The 19,678-nt window shown below is 46.4% G+C and overlaps 1 protein-coding gene across 1 annotated transcript in view; it reads right to left on the bottom strand.

The window, feature by feature from the left end:
* LOC130204431 (gamma-aminobutyric acid receptor subunit beta-3-like) overlaps positions 1 to 16,622 on the bottom strand; it is a 28,879-nt gene extending 12,257 nt beyond the window's left edge. The window contains exons 1-6 of the mRNA XM_056431163.1: positions 16,170 to 16,622; positions 15,956 to 16,047; positions 15,729 to 15,796; positions 5,707 to 5,927; positions 3,708 to 3,790; positions 2,765 to 2,902 (exon numbers count right to left, since the gene is read on the bottom strand). Of these exons, the coding sequence (XP_056287138.1) occupies positions 2,765 to 2,902; positions 3,708 to 3,790; positions 5,707 to 5,927; positions 15,729 to 15,796; positions 15,956 to 16,047; positions 16,170 to 16,249 (682 nt within the window). The 5' untranslated portion in view covers positions 16,250 to 16,622. The remainder of the gene's footprint in view (positions 1 to 2,764; positions 2,903 to 3,707; positions 3,791 to 5,706; positions 5,928 to 15,728; positions 15,797 to 15,955; positions 16,048 to 16,169) is intronic.
* Positions 16,623 to 19,678: the final 3,056 nt, after the last annotated feature.

The following is a 19,678-nucleotide window of genomic DNA, read 5'->3' as shown; positions in this document are numbered from 1 at the left end:
GAGGGAAGAGATGAGAGGAGAGGAGAAGAGTAGAAGAGAGGAGAGGAGAGGAGGAGAGAAAAGAAGAGAGGAGAGAAAGGAGATGAGAGTAAAGGAGAGGAGAGGAGGAGAGATGAGAGTAAAGTAGAGGAGAGGAAGGAGAGGAGAAGAGAGGAGGAGAGATGAGAGTAGAGGAGAGGAGAAGAGAGGAGGAGAGATGAGAGTAGAGGAGAGGAAGGAGAGGAGAGGAGAAGAGAGGAGAGGATGAGAGTAAAGTAGAGGAGAGGAGAGGAAGGAGAGGAGAGGACAGAGAGGAGAGGAGAAGAGAGGAGGAGAGATGAGAGTAAAGGAGAGGAGAAGAGAAAAGAAGAGAGGAGAGGAGAGAAAGGAGATGAGAGTAAAGGAGAGGAGAGGAGAAGAGAGTAGAAGAGAGGAGAGGAGAGGATGAGAGTAAAGTAGAGGAGAGGAGAGTATAAGAGAGGAGAGAGGAGAGGATGAGAGATGAGAGTAAAGGAGAGGAGAAGAGAAAAGAAGAGAGGAGAGGAGAGAACGGAGATGAGAGTAAAGGAGAGGAGAGGAAGGAGATGAGAGGAGAAAAGAAGAAAGGAGAGGAGGAGAGATGAGAGTAAAGTAGAGGAGAGGAAGGAGAGGAGAGGAGAAGAGAGGAGAGGACGGAGAGGAGAGGAGAAGAGAGGAGGAGAGATGAGAGTAAAGGAGAGGAGAGGAAGGAGAGGAGAGGAGAAGAGAGTATAGAGGAGAGGAGTGTATAGAGGAGAGGAGAGGGGAGAGGAGAGGACAGAGAGGAGAGGAGAAGAGAGGAGGAGAGATGAGAGTAAAGGAGAGGAGAGGAGAAGAGAAAAGAAGAGAGGAGAGGAGAGAAAGGAGATGAGAGTAAAGGAGAGGAGAGGAGAGGAAGGAGATGAGAGGAGAAAAGAAGAGAGGAGAGGGAAGAGATGAGAGGAGAGGAGAGGAAGGAGAAGAGAGGAGATGGGATGCGGGGATGGATATGGAAGTTGAGATGCTGGTGACAGAAGGACAATAGAGTGGGCGGGCGGCTGGATGGGAGGAGTCTCTTTTGTCCCCCTAGTGGTCGGCGTGTGTCAAATCAGGGTTCAAAAGTGATCATCCACTGATAGACTTCCTCCAGCTTGCCCCTGTCCTACTTTGTCTTGGATTCAGTGAAGTGTCCACTCCATATCCACGATAGCTTCATGTTTCACTGAGGCTGCGTCCTCCTCCCAGAAGCCTTTTTCTTGTTGTTGTTTTTAAAGTGAAATATATGCTGAAATTTACATGTGTGAAGGAATATTCAAGGGCTTTAATGTCAATTTACAGCAAAAAAAGCATTAAATATCAATGTTTTTGAATATTTAAAGCCGTTATAACGTCGACGTCGGGGAGGATGGAGGCGACGAAGGTGACGGCAGACAGTGACGGAGGTACAACGCAATTAAATGTCACCTAACGCGGCAACGTGAGCAGTCGAGCGCGCATTTGCATATGGACTCGCTCACTGTATGCACACGCACACACACACACACACACACACACAAACAAGCAGTACATGTGTGCTTGGAGGAGAATAATTGATGTTGTGGGTCGCATTCCACATGAATGTATGATGCCCTGAATCCCGAGCAGGGTAATTGGCATCCAACAACACCTCTTAAAAGAGTGAGGAGAATATATACTGACGGGGGGTAAATTAAAAGAAGGGTGAGAGAGATGCCAAGACAGGACAGAGACCCGGGGATCGAGGAGTGAGAAGGTGGGAGGGAGTGAAAGGCTGGCCAGCGGCACGTGTAATGGAGGGAACCCGGTCATTAGCCAGTCTTCGATGTGCTTCACACATCCTGCCAAGAGCACGGCAGCAGAACCACGAGACGCTGAACTTTAATTGTCGCCACCCGCAGGGGATGCGCCACGTCTCCGAAAACAAGCGCACTCCGGCGGGCCGGCCTCGGCGCACGCAGCCGGGGTCGACGGTCCGCAAACGCAATGCGGCACGCCCGCGAGACGAGGACTACGACGCGGTGAGAACGAGGCCGACTCGGAGGAAAAAGAAGCGGAGGCTCGAAAGAGATGTTGAAAATAATCACCCCGCCAAAAAAAAAGCAAACAAAGAGATGATCTACTCTTTGGGTCGCATGACTTCTGTGAGAAATTCTGTTATTAATAAACCGTCAAACGGCTTTTGTTCCCCCCGCTGCCGCCGTGGAGAAGCCGCATCCCCTGAATGAGTCTCCGCTGACCGGATTATATGGCAGTTGGTTAGGGAGCGTCAATAAAGTTCTGTGTGTGGGACTTTATGTACAAATAAAAAACAGATTAAGGAGCTTCGGCGCGCGACAAATGAAATCCAACGTCCGCGATGTGCCGGGACATCATACCCTCGTGAGGACTGTTGAATTCCTCTTCTGTACTTTTCTCCAAGTTCGCAGCTCAAATGAACCCCATGAACAACGATATTGCGAATTATTTTCAAACCTGACGAATTGCTTCGACGCGTCGGCCCGTCTTTTCGATTAATTGCTCCGGGAGACGAAAAATCTCTGAAGAAAATGGCCGTGGCGGACCCATAAATAACGCTGGTTCCACAACACCAGTTGATGATGACGGCGAGAGATTTATACGCCGTGTAAAGCTCTCTCAGGCGTTGCCATATATTTTTTCCCGGGCATCCATGTTTCATTTTTTGGTTGCGTATATATTAAACGTATTGTACACTTGTCGTGCGTTCGGATATTCCGTGTGTGCACAACACTTCGCCGTGGAGCATATTTACCTGTGGAAAAGACGACGTTTCTGGACACCAACTTGTAATCGACGATGGAGAACTGAGGCAACTCGACCCGCATCACCCCGGTTACGGCCGCCTCGCCTCCTTTCCAGTAGAACTCGATGTCGTCTGTGGTGTAGCCATCTGCACAAGTAGAAACGCACACAGACACACAAACATGCACCAAGGTGTAACCATCTGTCAAACCATCACAGGAGACCAAGATATTCAGTGCTGCTGATGCTCCAACTGGGCTGTCATGTGGGAAGAAGCATGTTTGAAGTTGTTGCCAGATGTTGCTTTGAAAGCAAGTGAGATTATATTTTCACTTGAGTTCACAAAAATGTCAAAAGACTTACAAAAATAGCTGACATTTCTTGTCTTTTCTCTTTTTTTTAAATGATAATACAGACAATATTAGCAACAAATAAAAAATAAAAACCAATGTGCTTGAATCTTAAAACTGTATTTGAGAAACTGGCTTTAGTTCAATTTAACCTGCAAGAATCCTCCTATTATCCTAATCTAGTGTTTCCTAAACATTGCAATACCCCATGGCACCGACTTCACCACGACACACCCTTGAGTCCTCCACACCTGCCAAGTATGAAGTAGAAAACAAAGATCTCAATGATAATTGAGCTCATATGGATAGATTTGTCTGGGTCCACAGATTCAAGAAAAGAAAAAAAGTGTTTTTTGCTTGACAGATGAAAGTACAGATTTGGGATGTGCTGCTTCAATTTCAGATTATTTCTTCTAAACTGTATCTGAAAACTTGCAATATTACATGTGCTAAAAAAATCATTTCGGGTGAGCTTTTGAATTCTGCCACCGGTCACAATTACCCTATCGGGTAAACCCCATCCCGAGGAGGATTTACAGCAAATACAGACACTGTGTTGGGTTTCTCCTCAGCCTGCATACAGTATTCGGTCTTTCTACTCACAGCTCTCTATCTCCAGAGTGCAGTTCTGCTCGTCCAGCGGATACCTCCTGAGATCCATCATGCACGCTGCTGTTGTAGTGATCCTGAACAAAGAGACACAGGAGAGGACGCAGGAGAGAATAAATTAGATACTGTACGCGATACACACAAATTGTTTTGAAAGGAAGGCGGATGTGAAGGAATAAAGAAGGAAGGGATCACTATCGCATTTTATTTCCCATTTGAATAATTATAAAAATAGCAAATCAGGCAAGTATCTTAACAAGGAAGCATGCGGGACTGTGGGGATGTAAATAGATTAAAGCGTGAAGGTGATAGCACTTGACTTTGTCCTGTCATATTTAAATGAAACCAAATGTCCGTTTGTCTTAACACTTAAGTTCCTGCGTTGGCGTCGTATTACTGGCGAGTATTGCCATTGTCCTCTTAAAATAAGATTATGGCACCGCCTCCAAGGTAGAATGCTCACTGTGTAACTGCACACATGATGAGGCTATAGATCGCAGACAGGAAAGCAGTCCTCACACTTGTTTTTTAAATCCGCCCATATCCCCCAATCAAACTGTCTATCCTCCGTACAGTGATTAAGTAATCATGATATATATTTGTGCAAGTAAAGATCATATCAATGCAACACATAAAAGTAATGTACTGTCAATAGTAAAACCTTGGCTCTGGCATTTATCCATTCTTTTCTGATTAACCGAATGCTAATAATCAGTATTAAATCTTCGATACCATGATGTGAATCTGTATTTCGGCACGTTACTCACCTGACACACATTTTTTGAGCAGCTCATAAAATCATTGCGAGGCCTATAAGTAACCCACCGGGCTAAGTTCTATGAACTCCACTTGCATAATCAAGCATGCAAACGCAAGTATGTGTGCAAACAAACACACACACAAACACACACACTTTTTTCTCCCTGCACTCGAATAATTCAAAGCGTGCATCCATATTCATAGGTCACGCCAACTCGTCTGAACCCGCCTGTCGAAAAGATCAGTGGAAATTCAAAACAAGGGCTTTATGAAACAAATATCAAACAGCAGCTGCAAGCTTCACATTGCATTAGTGTGCTTTCTAACCTGCGCCCTCCCTCACTCCCTTAAAAATGCAATGCCGGGGTGCCCTTGAGCACGACGCGTAATCCTCGGGCTGCTCATCGGCCAGCAGCAGAAAACTGCCGAGTTCTCAAAAGGGTGGTGCCGTAACAAGGCTTTAAATTTAAACACATCGCTGGGAAACATCGGGGAACGTTTTTTAAGCCCGATCTTTGCTCGATTGCGTGGCTCATAAATTGCACATTATAGATTATAGATTATAAGAGAACACTCCTTGCTAGGGTTGGGTACCAAAAACCGGTGCCAATATGGCAAAACTCAGGTTAGTATCGTAACGTTGATTGCAAGTCTTGCATTCATAAAAGTAGGCCAACAAATAATAAATTAGCCATTATAACCATGTTTAAGATAGCTGCGAGCTACGAGCGCGACAGTTTGTTGTCAGTGCTCCGTGAGAACGGCTTTTACAGGGAATATGGCCGAAGAGGTTTTTAATGTCGTCATTGTCAATCGTTGCTTTGTGTGTTTTTTAAGTATCGGTTCAGGCACCATTTAGGCACCGGTATCGTTTTAAAAGTTCCTTGCACGATACTGAAAAATGCAACAAATCGTTGCATGTCGAATCAGGTAGTTTCTTATTGTGTATAGTAACAGTATAAAGTTTTAGTTTGTTAAAAGGGTTCAGTAATGTGCTAAAACAGCCCGGGTACTGTATCTTTGAGGTACTGTACGGTACTTTGGAGAATCTTCAAATGTGTTGCGTAACACGCATTCCAACAATGGAGCTCTGTAGGACAGAGGAATACGGCTCCACAGACGATACTTCATGGAGGGAGCAGTTCATTGTCGGTGTTGGTCTTAGGACTCGTTGACGATGTATCGTTGACCCTTCCGCGTGCATCTCTCCAAATCTAAATTCGGAAAAACCCACCTGAGGCCGTAGAGAATGGTTCCGTCTGGGTGCAGGCGGATCATTCGGTTTTTGACGGTGACTCCGTGGACGAAAGACTTCTTGTCGTTGAGGAAGTAGGTGTCGGGGACCCAGAGATGGTCGGCGACCCTGTTATCCAGGGTCAAGTTGAAGGGGATTCCTGTGTAGGCGAGACGCTTGTCCCTCCAGTACTGTTGGAAATACATGGTCAACGTGTAGTCCTGTGGACACAAACACCGTGGTAAGAGCAATGATATGTGAATTATACGCACTTCACGTCTACTTGCATGGAACAAGCTGCTGCTGCCGACCGCACGGGCAAATATTGACGAGATGGACTGAGTGGCGAGCCAAGTGGTCTCTGCACTCCCCTCTGGAATACGGTTACCCATACAGTCATGTGCCACTGTGCAAAAGGTGTGGATATGCTGAACACCCAGTGGAAAATATTCACCCGTCACGTCTGCCATTGTCAGCGGTGAGTCACAAAGCCGAAGAGTTGAACTGCACTGGAGCCCGACAGCTTTTTACAACATATGTTGCCTTTCATTTTATTCCATGTACAGGATGGTTTCTCCTCACGAATACTTCAAACATATTGCCGACTATTAATATCCAACGGCGTCTCTTTCTTCATGCAGTTTTATTAAGTGCTGAGCTACTGTTATTTTACCTCCTTCTGGGACCCAAATGAAAATGCGTACCTTTAGTGACACTTTATTGTTCTATCCTCTGAGATCATCTCTCACGGCTCAAGCTCGTAGGGTTTTCCACAACAGCAAAAATAATTACTGAATCTCAAAGGTATGTAAGAGCTTTGGAGTTCTTTTACCACTTCCTGCATTAGCTGGTCCAAATGGTCATCAGTCAATGGCTATTCTCATACAAGTCATTTCAATCTGATGAGCTCAAACTACACTTTACCAACAGAGGTAATTATTGGTTTTCACTCAAATCACTCCAGTGTTTGCAAACATGTACGATTTTTAGAGTCTCTGTGACGAGCCCTCGCCATCTGGCCAAATAAGCATTGGCAAGAAGCTCTTAAATCCAGCCATGAGGAGACTATTAGTTCCGGGATATAGAGCATTTTTCTAAGTGTTGTGCAAGTAAAAATATATATTTTATTATATAGGTCGGTAAGAAAATACATGTTTGTGTTTTGCCTTGATTGGAGTATTTGAGGCAGCAGCGGAGATCGAGGACAGAGCGTCTCCCTTCTTCCTTCCACATCACATAATCCATGTACCCAAGCCAACAGTCGCTCTTCTCTATTTCTGTATTTCTCTGTCTGTCTGCACCTCTCTCTCTTTTCCTCTCGGGGCGTGCCATGATCTCCCCTCTGCCCGCTGTGGCGTTGAAATGAAACCAGCTGGCACCGAGCTGGCACCGGCAAAGGCACACATGTCCGTCGGTGCTGCAGATTTCGGGTTTACCTCAAACGTCCCAAAAAATAAATAAAAATTAGAAAACAAGGATTAAAACAGCAACTCTAACGAGCACGGCTCCCCCCCCCCCCCCCCCCCAACCCCAAAAAAAGAACGAGCGTTACGCAACCGTGATAGTTATTCGTCTCAACGCTGTGTTATTACTGGAGGAAACACTTGAGAAACACGAGAGAAGGGATGAAATATGATTATGACTGCGTGTTAATTATTCATTCCTTTACTTATACTTCAATACTCAACGAGCATGTTTTCCAGGATTGGTTTGTGCACAGAGATGTGAACAGGGAAGCTCTTAGTCAGCACAGGATATACAGATTGGTCCCCCAGCATGAGGAGGAAAGCTCATTGGCTCTGAGCCGTCAATGTATGGCCTCCGTGGTGATGGAGGCATTCTGGTTGAGGCTGGTACCAACCGTGTGGGAAGAAATATACTCGTATTGTTTCATTATTTTTTTCGTCGATTAGCACAAAGCTGCAAATACGTTGATCATTTGTCGAGAAAAAAATACCAAACGCTCTGTTTCCAGAGCTGTTTCACCCCGAGAGGCTCGGAAAGCTGACAGATCAGGACCTCCACTGGTTTCCAGTGTCAAAGATAAACGGCAAATTACCTCCGCAAATATGAAGTTATGTTTACTTGTCATGAGGAGTACCCCTCAACTAACCCTCACCCTCGTCAATGTGGTTCGTCTTCCTGTTCATTCATCTTCGAGTCAATGGATATTTTGGTTTTGATGCATGACATAAGGTCTCTAATTAAGCTCAAACGATTTTAATGTCTTCTATGCAGACATAATCAAATTTGAAGCCTTTTCATGTCTCAAAGATCTTACGAGAAGCTTCGGCGTGGGGTTAAAGAGGCCGGGGGGGGCAGAATGAACAATGGTATTCAGTTGCATTATGGGAAATGTCTTAGGCTCCTCTGCAGCTGGACCAATTCTGGAGACTAAAAGTCCGGACGTCTGCTTCAATTATGACTTTTTCAAACCTGCACTTTATGGTTGAGCAGTGGTCTGTCATAATTCAAAGAGGTGTAAGAGGTACCCGCTCTCAGACGGTGAAACCAGTCATCCGCCACGTCGGTTTTTAAAAGCGCCTGCCCTTTTCCAAACGGTTTCGTAACGACGGCTTCTCGAACACGTGCCAGCGCCTCACGTGTGCCTCTAGAATGACGCTCACAGGCCGTCGCTGCAATACAGCAATAAAAGGTACCCTGAACCGCTCTAGAGTCGGAGTCAACCGTCCCTCTGTGCCTGTAAGTGATGAGAATAAATCCTCGGCAATCCACAGGGTTTTACGACATGAAAGCCAATGAGTGTCATCAGTCTTCGTCTCATTAGGGGGGGGGGGGGGGGGGGGGGTCAATGGGGATTGATCACAGCATGTGGCAAAAATGTAATCTCCTGTTAAGACTTGCATCTCCCTCAACCTTACCCCCCATCCCCCATCAATCCTTACAAATGACTAATGTCACTTTCACACTACCTCCCTTTGACCCTTATCACATCACTCTTCACATTACCCCCCCCCCCCCCTATTTTCGGTATGCATTTCAATCCCCATCCGCCCGAGTCGCCAGCAGGTGGGCAACGGCGAGCCTTAAATGATGCAGATTAACCATGTGTAGCCTGTATAAACACGCGGCGCATGAATCCCTCATCAATGCTGCATGGAGACAATCAAATCCAGGCCGGGCGCAGCTTTGCACGACCTGCGACTTTCGAGGGACGGGGGGGGGGGGAGTGGGCTCAGATTCTCTATGATCGAGGCCTGTGGATTATGAATAATTGACAGCGCCGCCGCAGCACATGAATTCCCACAGCTTTACCGCTGTCGCGGTGTTATTAGCATCTGGTTTTTCAGCCGAGATAATGAGAGTGACCAGTGGAAATGATCTCCGGCGAGACTCAATTATTCAATTAGCTCGACTGGGATAATCGCTTTCATTCAGGGTGTGTGAGAATTCAGATAAGCGGGGTTTTGGCTGAACTGACCCATATTCAATTTAATCCCTCCCCCGTCTCTGCGGCGCCGGCGCACCGACTGCTTCGTCGCGTTGCCGCGGAAACATCCTGGGACGATTGTTTTCGTGGCGTTATGGTCTCCGTCCGGAAAAAAACAAATGCACTGACCAACCTGGAGGATAAATAACCGGTATATCTTCCATAAGAAACAATAAAACAGCCTCGGAAGTTTCCCCCGGGCCAAACCTCACGCATCTCGGTGCAAAAACAATGATATATGTGATCACCGTGTACTCGGCATGAACCCACGTTTCATGTAAAGCAATTTGAGTCGTTTCAGTGTAATTTCGGAGCCCATCCCTCGGGATGTCCCCCCCGAGGCGGTGTATCACCGCAGTGCGGGGGAATCCCTCAGCGGCTCCCTTGTACCCCTCCTTCTGCTGCTATAGAATGGTAAAAATAGCTCCGTCCCTTATTGAGCTGGGCTCTTTTCTCCAGATGACGGCGTTTGACCTTCAATGTACGGGATCATTACCTTCGCATTGAAAATGCGGAAGGTAATGTTTTGATCGCCGTGTATTTATTTATTTATTTGTATGCGTGTTACTCGCATAACTCAAAAAGTATTAAACCGAATCGCATGAAATTTGGTGGGATGATTGTTTAGTATCCGGGGACCATTTGATTCGATTTGGCAATTGATCGGGTCAAAGGTCAAGGTCAAGGTCATGAAAAGGTCAGAATCTTCTTTTTACCAACGCGGGTCAATTCTTATCCAATTGGCATGCAACTAATGCCAAAATGTTCATAATTCAATACCCAATCTTGTGATATGCGAAGGTGTGCGCTCTACCGAGTGCCCGTTCTAGTTTTATGATGTATTGCCTTATAAGAGGGTAAGAGAGGAGGGAACGACCGGGGGGGGCAAACATTAGTGAAGAAAAATGTCTATTTCTGTACAACTGTTTACAAATGACGATGCACAATCCTTTAAAAAAATTCATTGTTGTACATCGCACACAGTCCCTTGACGATTTTATTTTATTTTCTCATGTGACATGACATTATTTGTTTGCCTTTATCTCTGGATTTTTAGGTAAATGCACAGTGTGAATGCAGGATTTCTTGCTTCTTCTTCTTTTTCTTTTTTTTGTCATGGTCCCCAAAAGTGTGTCACATGCTTAAATAACAGATGACGACGCAGCTCGAGGGGCGGAACAGATTCCAGAGGTGTTTTTGTTTCGGAAGTTGGAGTCAAAAAAGAATTTTGTATCTGAAGTGGCTGTGTACCAATAATGATCACACCTGAACCCAGGAGAACTCATTTGTTTAATTGGCCCCTAGGTTTGAAATACACGACCGCTGTTCTTTCGGTGCGAAATGTTCACTTGGGATACCGTGCCGTGAACATCTGATGTCGCACCCCGGGGTCGCGTTCCATCTTCTCGCCGCAGCCTCCATCTCCTTCTCGGGTCGCGTGACCTTTTTTATTTCGGCAGGTGGGCGAACGCAAACCCAGGAAGTGCCCCGCTCTGCTCGCTCCAAGCCCTCGGCGATCATGATCGTGACTTCGCTCTGCGGCGTGCGCTCCCCGTGAGGCCCAATTACGTTGCATCAGGCAGGAAGCCGGATGCAGGGTAGAAGACACGGGGGAATATGAAGCCACACTCGGAGGTACGCTCTTTTGCATGGCTGGAAGAACTATATGAGATAACTGGGGTGACGCAGTTTGTGCATATAGGCAGTCTGTGGATACCTCGGGGACTGTGGCGATGTACTTTACGGACTTGTTTTCTCACTGGTGCACTACGAGAAAAATAACAGGCAACGGGAACATTTGGAGAAAGAGAGATTTTCACTTCTCTCCACAAAGACCGATTTTTCTTCTTCTTCTGCTTTCTGACACCCACACAGCTGCGCACCCACAAGGATGACTAGCTTGTTCAGCCTGTTTCTGCAACTACATCAACTACATGCACAGCGACCGACTCTAACCACCCCCCCCCTATGCATGTGGAGTGCTACCACCATTGGGATTTTTAATGCCCCAAAAAAAGAATGATGATCCCTTTTCATGAGGTGGATGATGGGCTGTATGGCGTTGGTCTGGGGTCATTATATTGAAAACACACCTATATTCGGCAACCTTATTTTGCACTTCAACGACTGTCAATAGGAGTATTTAAAGGCGTATTTAAAAGCGGGCAAACACGAGGTCGCCTGTCACTTTCATTTCCGCCTATACACCTTACATTAAAGCAATTCTCCGATACCTAAACAGCTATTTCAAACAAATTAGAACACACACACACAGACGCTCACACACCATCTATTTCGGTGTGTGTCGTCTCATCAGCGGAGGCCTCCCGCTCCACCACGAGCTGACCTCGGAGGTCACTAGTGAGCCCGGACCGGGGTCCACCTGCCCCGCCAGGTGGGCATCGCCGGACGAGCCAGATGCCACGTTCGCTCGGCCCTCTCGTTTTCTCCCGCCTCCCTCTCTCCCTTTTCCCATTTCCTCTCATCTTCGAAACCCCCGCCCTCCCGCTCGCTTTGCTCCTCTGTGTTCGGCCCAGACGCTCCGTCTTTAGATCTTGTGTGTGCGCCCGGCTGCAGTTAAATTCAAGCCAGCAGGATAAGATGTGAAAACACACTATTACACACAAAAACAAAAAAAACACACAATTAATAGTGTGTGTGTGTGTGTGTGTGTGTGTGTGTGTGTGTGGGCAGTTGTGTGGGTGGGTGTTGGGGTGTGGGTGAGTTCACAAGTCACTCCCTCCTGGCCTGAGAGAAGAAGGAAGTCTCAGTCTCTCTGTTCTGCAGCGTGTGCTCACGGGCGCCTGGCTGTGACCAGCAGCTGAGCTGAAACAGTCTGTTGTTGGGGTGGTGAGGATCCATGTGATCTGGGCTGTTCTGGTTCCTCCCCTGGTACAAGTCCTGCAGGGTGGGAGTGTAGTTTGGGTGCATGCGCGCTCAGCGCACTACACTACTCTGCGAAACCTTTCCTGTCCTGAGCGGAGCAGTTGCCAAACCAGGGCTGAAGGGCGAATGATCTCCCACCGCACATCAGATAAACCTGGAGGGGTGACCAGTGTGGGGGTCAGGTGGATGTTGAATCAGCCGTATGAGGCTTAACGGGCTCTACACTCATTATTGTTATGGAGCTTTTAGAAAGCATGGCTCACCCATTTTCCTTTTGACCCTCCGCCTCACATCTCAAAATAGAACTGAGTTGGTGCAAACATTATTTATCACTCAAGGAGGCAAATCTATAATGGAATCTATTTTAAGCCTGAATATATTTAAAAGGTATATTCTTTGGCTGTTCAACATAACCCTAAGTTTACAGGTGCTGGGGACCGTCAACGAAAAACAACAACGTATGTACTCTTCAACAGAACTGCATTGTGGGTTATGACTGGACAATCTCTCTCCTTCTCTCTCTCCTCCCTCTCCCCTCCCTCTCCTTCTCTCTCCCCTCCCTCTCTCTCTCCCTCATTCGCTTTCTCTTTCTCTCTCTCCTCCCTCTCTTCTCCCTCTCCTTCTCTCTCCCCTCCCTCTCTCTCTCCCCCTCTCTCTCTCTCTCTTTCTCTCTCTCCCTCTCTCTCCTCCTCCCCCTCTCTCTCCCTCCCTCTCTCTCTCCCTTCTCATTCTCTCTCTCTCTCTCTCTCTCCCTCTCCCTTCTCATTCTCTCTCTCTCCTCCCTCTCTCTCTCCTCTCTCTCTCTCCTTCCCTCCCTCTATCCCTCCCTCATTCTCTTTCTCTCTCTCTCTCTCTCCTCCCTCTCCCTCCTCTCTTTCTCTCTCTCCCTTCCCCCCCTCTCTCTCTCCCTCATTCTCTTTCTCTCTCTCCTTCTCTCTCTCCTCCTCCCTCTCTTTCTCCCTCCCCCCCTCTCTCTCTCCTTCTCTCTCTCTCTCTCTCTCCCCTCTCTCTCTCTCTCCTTCTCTCCTCCCCCCCTCTCTCTCTCTTTCTTTCTCTCTCCTTCCTTCCCTCCCTCCCTCTCTCTCTCTCTGGCTTTGTTGCTTCACTAATTCCCACATAAAACTCTTATGTGTGTTATTATTTGTACCTCCCGTTACGCTGTCGATCCAGAGGAGTTCTGTCCTTCTCACACCTGACCCATCGGTGCGTACATAACACACACATAACATAATCCTCGTGGAGCGCCCCTCCCCCCCTCCTTGTCTAAAGTCCCTAACATCTTACTTTTAATGACCCGCGTAGACGAAGCATCTGTTTGCATGTTTGATTCCAAAGATCCATCACCCGACTCCCCCACGTTCACATGCATGAAGGCGCGCATACATTAACTTGTAAAACCCGTGGGGACATTCTGTTATTGACTCCCACTCGTTCTCCACTCAGTCACCTCCACCTCAGCTCCCGCAGCCGATGCCTCAACTCACGGGCAACTTTCTCCCTCCGTGCGCACCTGTGCTCTACCTCACAGTGTGGCGCTGGTCTGGCTTTCTCTTTGTGTGAAAGAGAGAGAGAGAGAAATAAAGAGCCTCACATAAGGGCTGACATGTGGCAGTATTGTTCTGTAAAATCGGAACCCCCCCCCCACGTGTCACAGTCATGCCTGAGGGTGTGAAGTAGACTTGGTATCGGAAGTTTTGTACAGATTAAATAAAGATGGAGCCTCCCTAAATAAAGAAGCTGAGAGAGAGAGAGAGCGAGAGCATGGGCCATGATGTTTAATGTTGCTCGATGGATAAACCATGGCACTGTCACAGTCAGGACAAAAAGGCGCTCATTATCCATTTTCCTGCTGGAGAAATCTCTCATGACTCTACAGCGTTGGATGAAAAGCATCCAACAAATGTCACGAAATGCTGACGCGGGGAAAAACCAACAAACTTGACCGGTCTTGTTTTGGCTTGCGCTCTGGATCACAGCCGGGGGCTGTTCATCAAACAGGCGCAGATGCCCCCCCCCCAGTGATACAGAGCTAATTAATGATCTATTTGAGGGTGATCTCAGCTGTCTGGTTCCGCCGGCCTCCGTGGGCTCTGCGGGGAGGAGCTCGGTGGGCACGCTGAGCTCCTCGCGGAAGACGAGCTCATTGCAACGTGCATGCCATATTGTTTTAAACATTTAGGATTTAGCTTTGCAATCTTTCCCCGCATGATATTTCATGGACTTTATGGGGCTGAGAACGCTCGTCCCAAAATAATGTAACTTAAGAAAACTCTGTCTCGGACAAATGATGAAGGTTTATTTAAACGTAAAGCACAGACTTAATGAATATATATATATATATATAATAATGAATGAGATAAAACATGAAGATCAAGAATAAAAGTGAAGAGAAACGCTCCGACTAAAATGATAAGAGTGAATTTAGCGATAAATACGGCGTAATAAATGTCAGAAAAGAGTGACAGTGACAAGATGATGTCTTCAACTCGCTCAACGTACTCGATTATTAGACAATAAAGACAGAAACGGTTTGAAGTACCACAGAACTGAGCCTGAGCGCTGGAAAGAGGCTGGAAAGTCAAAGCCAAGAAACTATTGAGTCATTACTATTGATCAACACCCACACACACACACGGGAAAACGCACACACACCGCCCACCAGATAGCGATCCTTTTCTAATATGGTGCAGTAAAGACGTGTCCCTCTCCTCCCTCCGCAGTAGATGGGGTCAATAAGGAACGGTGTGAGGTGACGCTCTCTGCACTGTGACGTGAGGACCCCTGACGGACCCCCAATCGAACCCCTCGTGAGCTCGTCGCTAATAGACGTCGCCTACGGGCAGCGGCCCGAGTAACGCGTGGCACCAGACAGGTGCTGATGTGGAATTCGGCCATTGTGGCTCGTGGGCTTGTCAGAGCCGCCGCGGGTCCAGAAGCAGCAGCGGCCTCGAGATCAGTTATTTTTTAGGAAGAAGAAAATGCTGCTAATGGGGGGGGGCGACTGGATTTCCCGGGGTAACGCAGGGTCATCGGTCGGCTGACATTTAAGGACGCAATAGCCTGATCAGGCTCCGGAGGTGGACGAGCAGAGCTTTGTTCTTCGCCGCGGTTAAAAAAGAAAACAACAATGAACCTGGGAGTGAGGGATCCAGGTCGTCCCGTGTATAGATGCATCGCATGTGGACTGTGCTGATTGCAAAAGGAAACCCGCGGCCGCAACTCTAATCCATCCTCTCTCTCTCTCTCTCTCTCTCTCTCTCTCTCTCTGCTGTCTGAGGATCGGATCGGCATTGTCGGAAGCCGCATTGTGTTATTTTAATTTTTTTTTTCGCCGAGCGGTTCTGTTGCATGTAAGGCAACACTGCGCCGGCAGATAAAGACATTTTATTGCTAACAGGAAACCCAGCCCATCCATCTCGGGCCTCACATAATGGCCTGCGATGGGGATGGGGGGGGGGGGGGGGGGGAAAGAAACAGGATTTACATCAGCACTTCCCTCCTACGGCGAGGCAGCCTGCAATCTGGTGTCTGAGTGCCAATGTACAGAAGCAGCGGGACTCTGTGTGTGTGTGTGTGTGTGTGTGTGTGTGTGTGTGTGTGAACAGCATGTGTGTGTGCGTGCGTGTGTGTGTGTGTGGCTGAGTAAACCCATGAGAAACAATATTTAACGTGCAGATTCACTCACCATGTTGACTTCTGACACCATGTCTATGTTGGCCACGTCTATGCTCATCCCCACTGAAACCGGGGCCCCTGGAGGAGGTGAAACAGCAGCACATATGGAAATATATTTATATATAAATCTATATATATATATATATATTGGACTACAACTCTGCACCTGACCACTGAATGGCGCCAACAAAATGAAGCTGCCTATAGGTGTGTGGAGGGACATGAACATGCACATACCTCCAAAGTCCGGCCTCAGTCGGATGTCGTAGCCCTTGAGCATTTTGTCCACCGTCTCCTTTACAAAGGACATGTTGCTCTGTTCTTTGACGCTGGAATGACAGCAGACACACAAGAGGGAATAGTGGAGGGGGGGGGGGGGGTGACATCACCTTGACTCCCGTGTCAATCAGCCCGGGTAATAACCTTGGCAGACGGACCAACACACACTCACCTCTTCGCGCAGCACACAATCGAACCGACGACCAGCGCGGACAAGACGCGGAACTGACGGACCCTGTGCGGAGCAAACATCACTCCTTCCCGTCTGTTTTGTTGTTGTTGTTGTTATTGTTTGTTTTGTTATTTCTCTCTTTCTCTCGCGCGCGCACTCTCTCTTTTTCCCTCCCCGTTGTTTACAAAAGCTGCAACAGTGGAGACGGTTCCGGTGCGCTCTTTCCAAAAATCAGAGTAAATCCATTGATTGCGCGGAGAGGTGGAGAGGTGGAGAGGTGGAGGGGTGGAGGGGTGACGGGGGTTAAAAAAAGTCAGCAGCCCGCCGCGGACCGAGTCGGATATGAAATATGGGCTGACATGGCCTCCGCCCGCATGAAAAACCCTGGCTCCGCGTCTGTGGCCGTGCGAAAGGAAGAGGCTCTTACACCGGGGAGCCGGAGCGCATATTGATGAGGCGAGTGGTGCTGCTGCTGCTGCTGGCGGGGAAGCACTCGGCTCGTTCAAATGAGAGACCGACACGTACACTGTAAAAAAAATACCCACCAGCAGCTGCAAGATAGTCTTGTTTCCTCTTTTATTTCATTATGATATAGCTCTTTCGTCTGTTTTTGTTCTAATGCGAATGAAATGCGCGTACATCTCCAATTAAAAATGGCAATTAGCCCTGTTTATGTGTTTAAATTGGGTTTTGAATGTGTTTCTATTAAGTTGTGGAACTCGCAAAAGACAGATACATCGGATCCTACAATTCCCACAATGCAACTCGGCAGCATCTCTTCAGTCCAACTCTCCTCGGATTGGTGAATGCTCCACTCAAATGTGTTTAATTCAAGATAATTGCATGAGTCATGGTTTTTTTATGGTGACATCATCAGTTATTCTCTGAGACTTTAAATGCCAAAGAGATCAATAAACTATGTTCATGTAATAGTTGGTTGGCCGACCATTTTATAAATATTTCAGATTTCATTTATTAGGTAAGATAGTTTAACTTTCATTTAAGACAGTTTTTTTCAGGATTGTATTCCATTTGTATTATTATTCCTTTAAAAAAAAAATTTGGACCTGTTTGATTTCGCTTTATACCTTTTTTTAAAATAAGAATAGAGTTTAATCACTAATTTTTTCCTCACATAAATACTACGCCTTGTTAAGATGGATACTTTTTTTACAGTGCTCTTCACACCATCCGCGCCAATTCCCTTCTCATGCGTTTCCTATAAAAATGGCGGGACTCGAACATTATCGAGGAGGGACAGGTGGCATTTATCAACTAATGCTTATGACCCTGCTATTCGCCTATAATAATGGCCTATAGTCCTTCCATAAAAGGGGTCGGGCTGTGCCCAAATTATATAGGCGGAGGAATATGGAAGTCGCGGATAAGTATAGGACCGCGTGCGCGTTTGCGCGCTCACACGATAACCTCCTTAATACATAGTGCGTGCGTGTGTTGTTGTGGTGGTGGTTGTGGTAACATTTCCTACCTCGTGTCATAGATGGCGAACAACTTCTTGTTCCCATCAACAGCGTTCCTGTAAGAAAAGGGTGATGACATCATTAATGATAGAAGAGCGTTCAGCCAATGGAAACACATTAAAGGCCACTAGTCACTTCAGTCGCCATGAATAACGTAAACAAACATCTATAATGAAGGAATATTTCATTCATATTAACCTTAAAATGTCTGTGGGTTATTTGTTTAGTCTCCACCCTTCTTATCGTTTTCTGCACACACACACACACACACACAGAGACACACACACAGGCAGATATACACACACACTTCTGTATCACACACGTGAGAGAAGTTTGACCTCCGGGAAACCACGATGTTAACCGAGTAGTTTTGAGGGGGGGGGGCAGAGGGGGTGTAGCCCTCTAGCCCCCCCCCCTTCCCCCCTCATCCGAAACTAATGATCCGTCTCCGGCGCGTGGTGCTCGGCTCCCTCTCATGGCAACTGTCAGGATGAAAACGACTCTGGGTCGAGGCTTCATTGAGGAGGGCTTCATGTGGATGGAGAGGAATAGTGAGTTGAACTTAGCTAAACCAAATAAACAGTTTGTTCTTGGTTTGGTTTTATTTAACTTCTTTTTGTTGTTGTTGCTTTTGTGGTAGCTAGCCGTATCTTTATTTTGTGTTGTATATGCCGGTGATTTTCACCCAGTGTCACCTACTTATGCTAAACTAGGTGTGTGTGTAACATGGAGAGTAACGGTTAACTCGCTTATGAGCGGAACCGGAAGTAAGAGCGCGCGACAACGAGCAGTTTAAAACTCGTTGGCTATTGTAAGCTAGCTGCATGGTTGAAGTAGTTAAAGTAAAGCAAAATAAACGGTTCACTAAATGTCTGAAATATTGAGCTAAAAGTAAAGTATAAACCGGTTTAAACAGCTATGTCAAATAGTTAGCTAAAAGTAAACTGTTGAATTAGTTAGCTAGTTCGCGTGGCTGAAGGAAGGCTCATGGGTAAAGGGTTGAACTAGTTGTGCTTTAATTATCTAAACTTTGCTAAAAGTCATGTCAAACGGTTACATTGCAACAAAACCATGTGGATACATAATTAAAATGCAACTAAATGTGGATAAACACTTAAAATGCAACTAAATCATATGGATAAACAATTAAAATGCAACTAAATGTGGATCAACACTGAAAATGCAACTAAATCATATGGATAAACAATTAAAATGCAACTAAATGTGGATAAACACTTAAAATGCAACTAAATCATATGGATAAACAGTTAAAATGCAACTAAACGTGGATAAATGGTTAAAATGCAACGAAACCACGTGATTAAACGATTAAAATGCAACTAGACCATGTGAATGAACTTAAAATGCAACTAAAGGTGGAAAAAGAGTTAAAATACAACTAAACGTGGATCAACACTTAACATGCAACTAAATGTGGATAAACACTTCAAATGCAACTAAATCATATGGATAAACACTTAAAATGCAACTAAACGTGGATAAACTGTTAAAATGCAACTAAATGTGGATTAACACTTAAAATGCAACTAAATCATATGGATAAACTGTTAAAATGCAACTAAACGTGAATAAACTGTTAAAATGCAACTAAACATGGATACAACTTTAAAATGCAACTAAACCATATGGATAAACAGTTAAAATGCAATAAAAGACGTGGATAACCTGCGCAGAAAAAAAGTCCTGCTTCCGTCAATGCAATTGACCAACCCGACCTGAACATTACATAGTTAGAAAGCATTATATCTTTGTATAATTGATGCTGTCAGAAACACCCAATTAATGTCCACATGTGGCTCATGGAGGTGCCTGTGAAAGGGGGTTCAAACATCCTGTTTTTGCCTCACTCGTAGAAAGCGTCATTTCTCTCCGTTGAGTGACAGACTTCAAAAACCTGCACCTGATTTAGTTAACGTCCGACTTCTCCCCCTCCTCCCCTCTCCCCCGTCTCTCCCCAGTTGCCCTGCGAGTGCGTCTCCTCCTCCCAACGCAACCAACGGGCAGCAC

This window comes from Pseudoliparis swirei, chromosome 14 (genome assembly GCF_029220125.1).
Source record: "Pseudoliparis swirei isolate HS2019 ecotype Mariana Trench chromosome 14, NWPU_hadal_v1, whole genome shotgun sequence".
NCBI lineage: Eukaryota > Metazoa > Chordata > Actinopteri > Perciformes > Liparidae > Pseudoliparis > Pseudoliparis swirei.
Note: the sequence above shows the minus strand (reverse complement) of the source record. Positions and strands in the feature narration are given on the sequence as shown.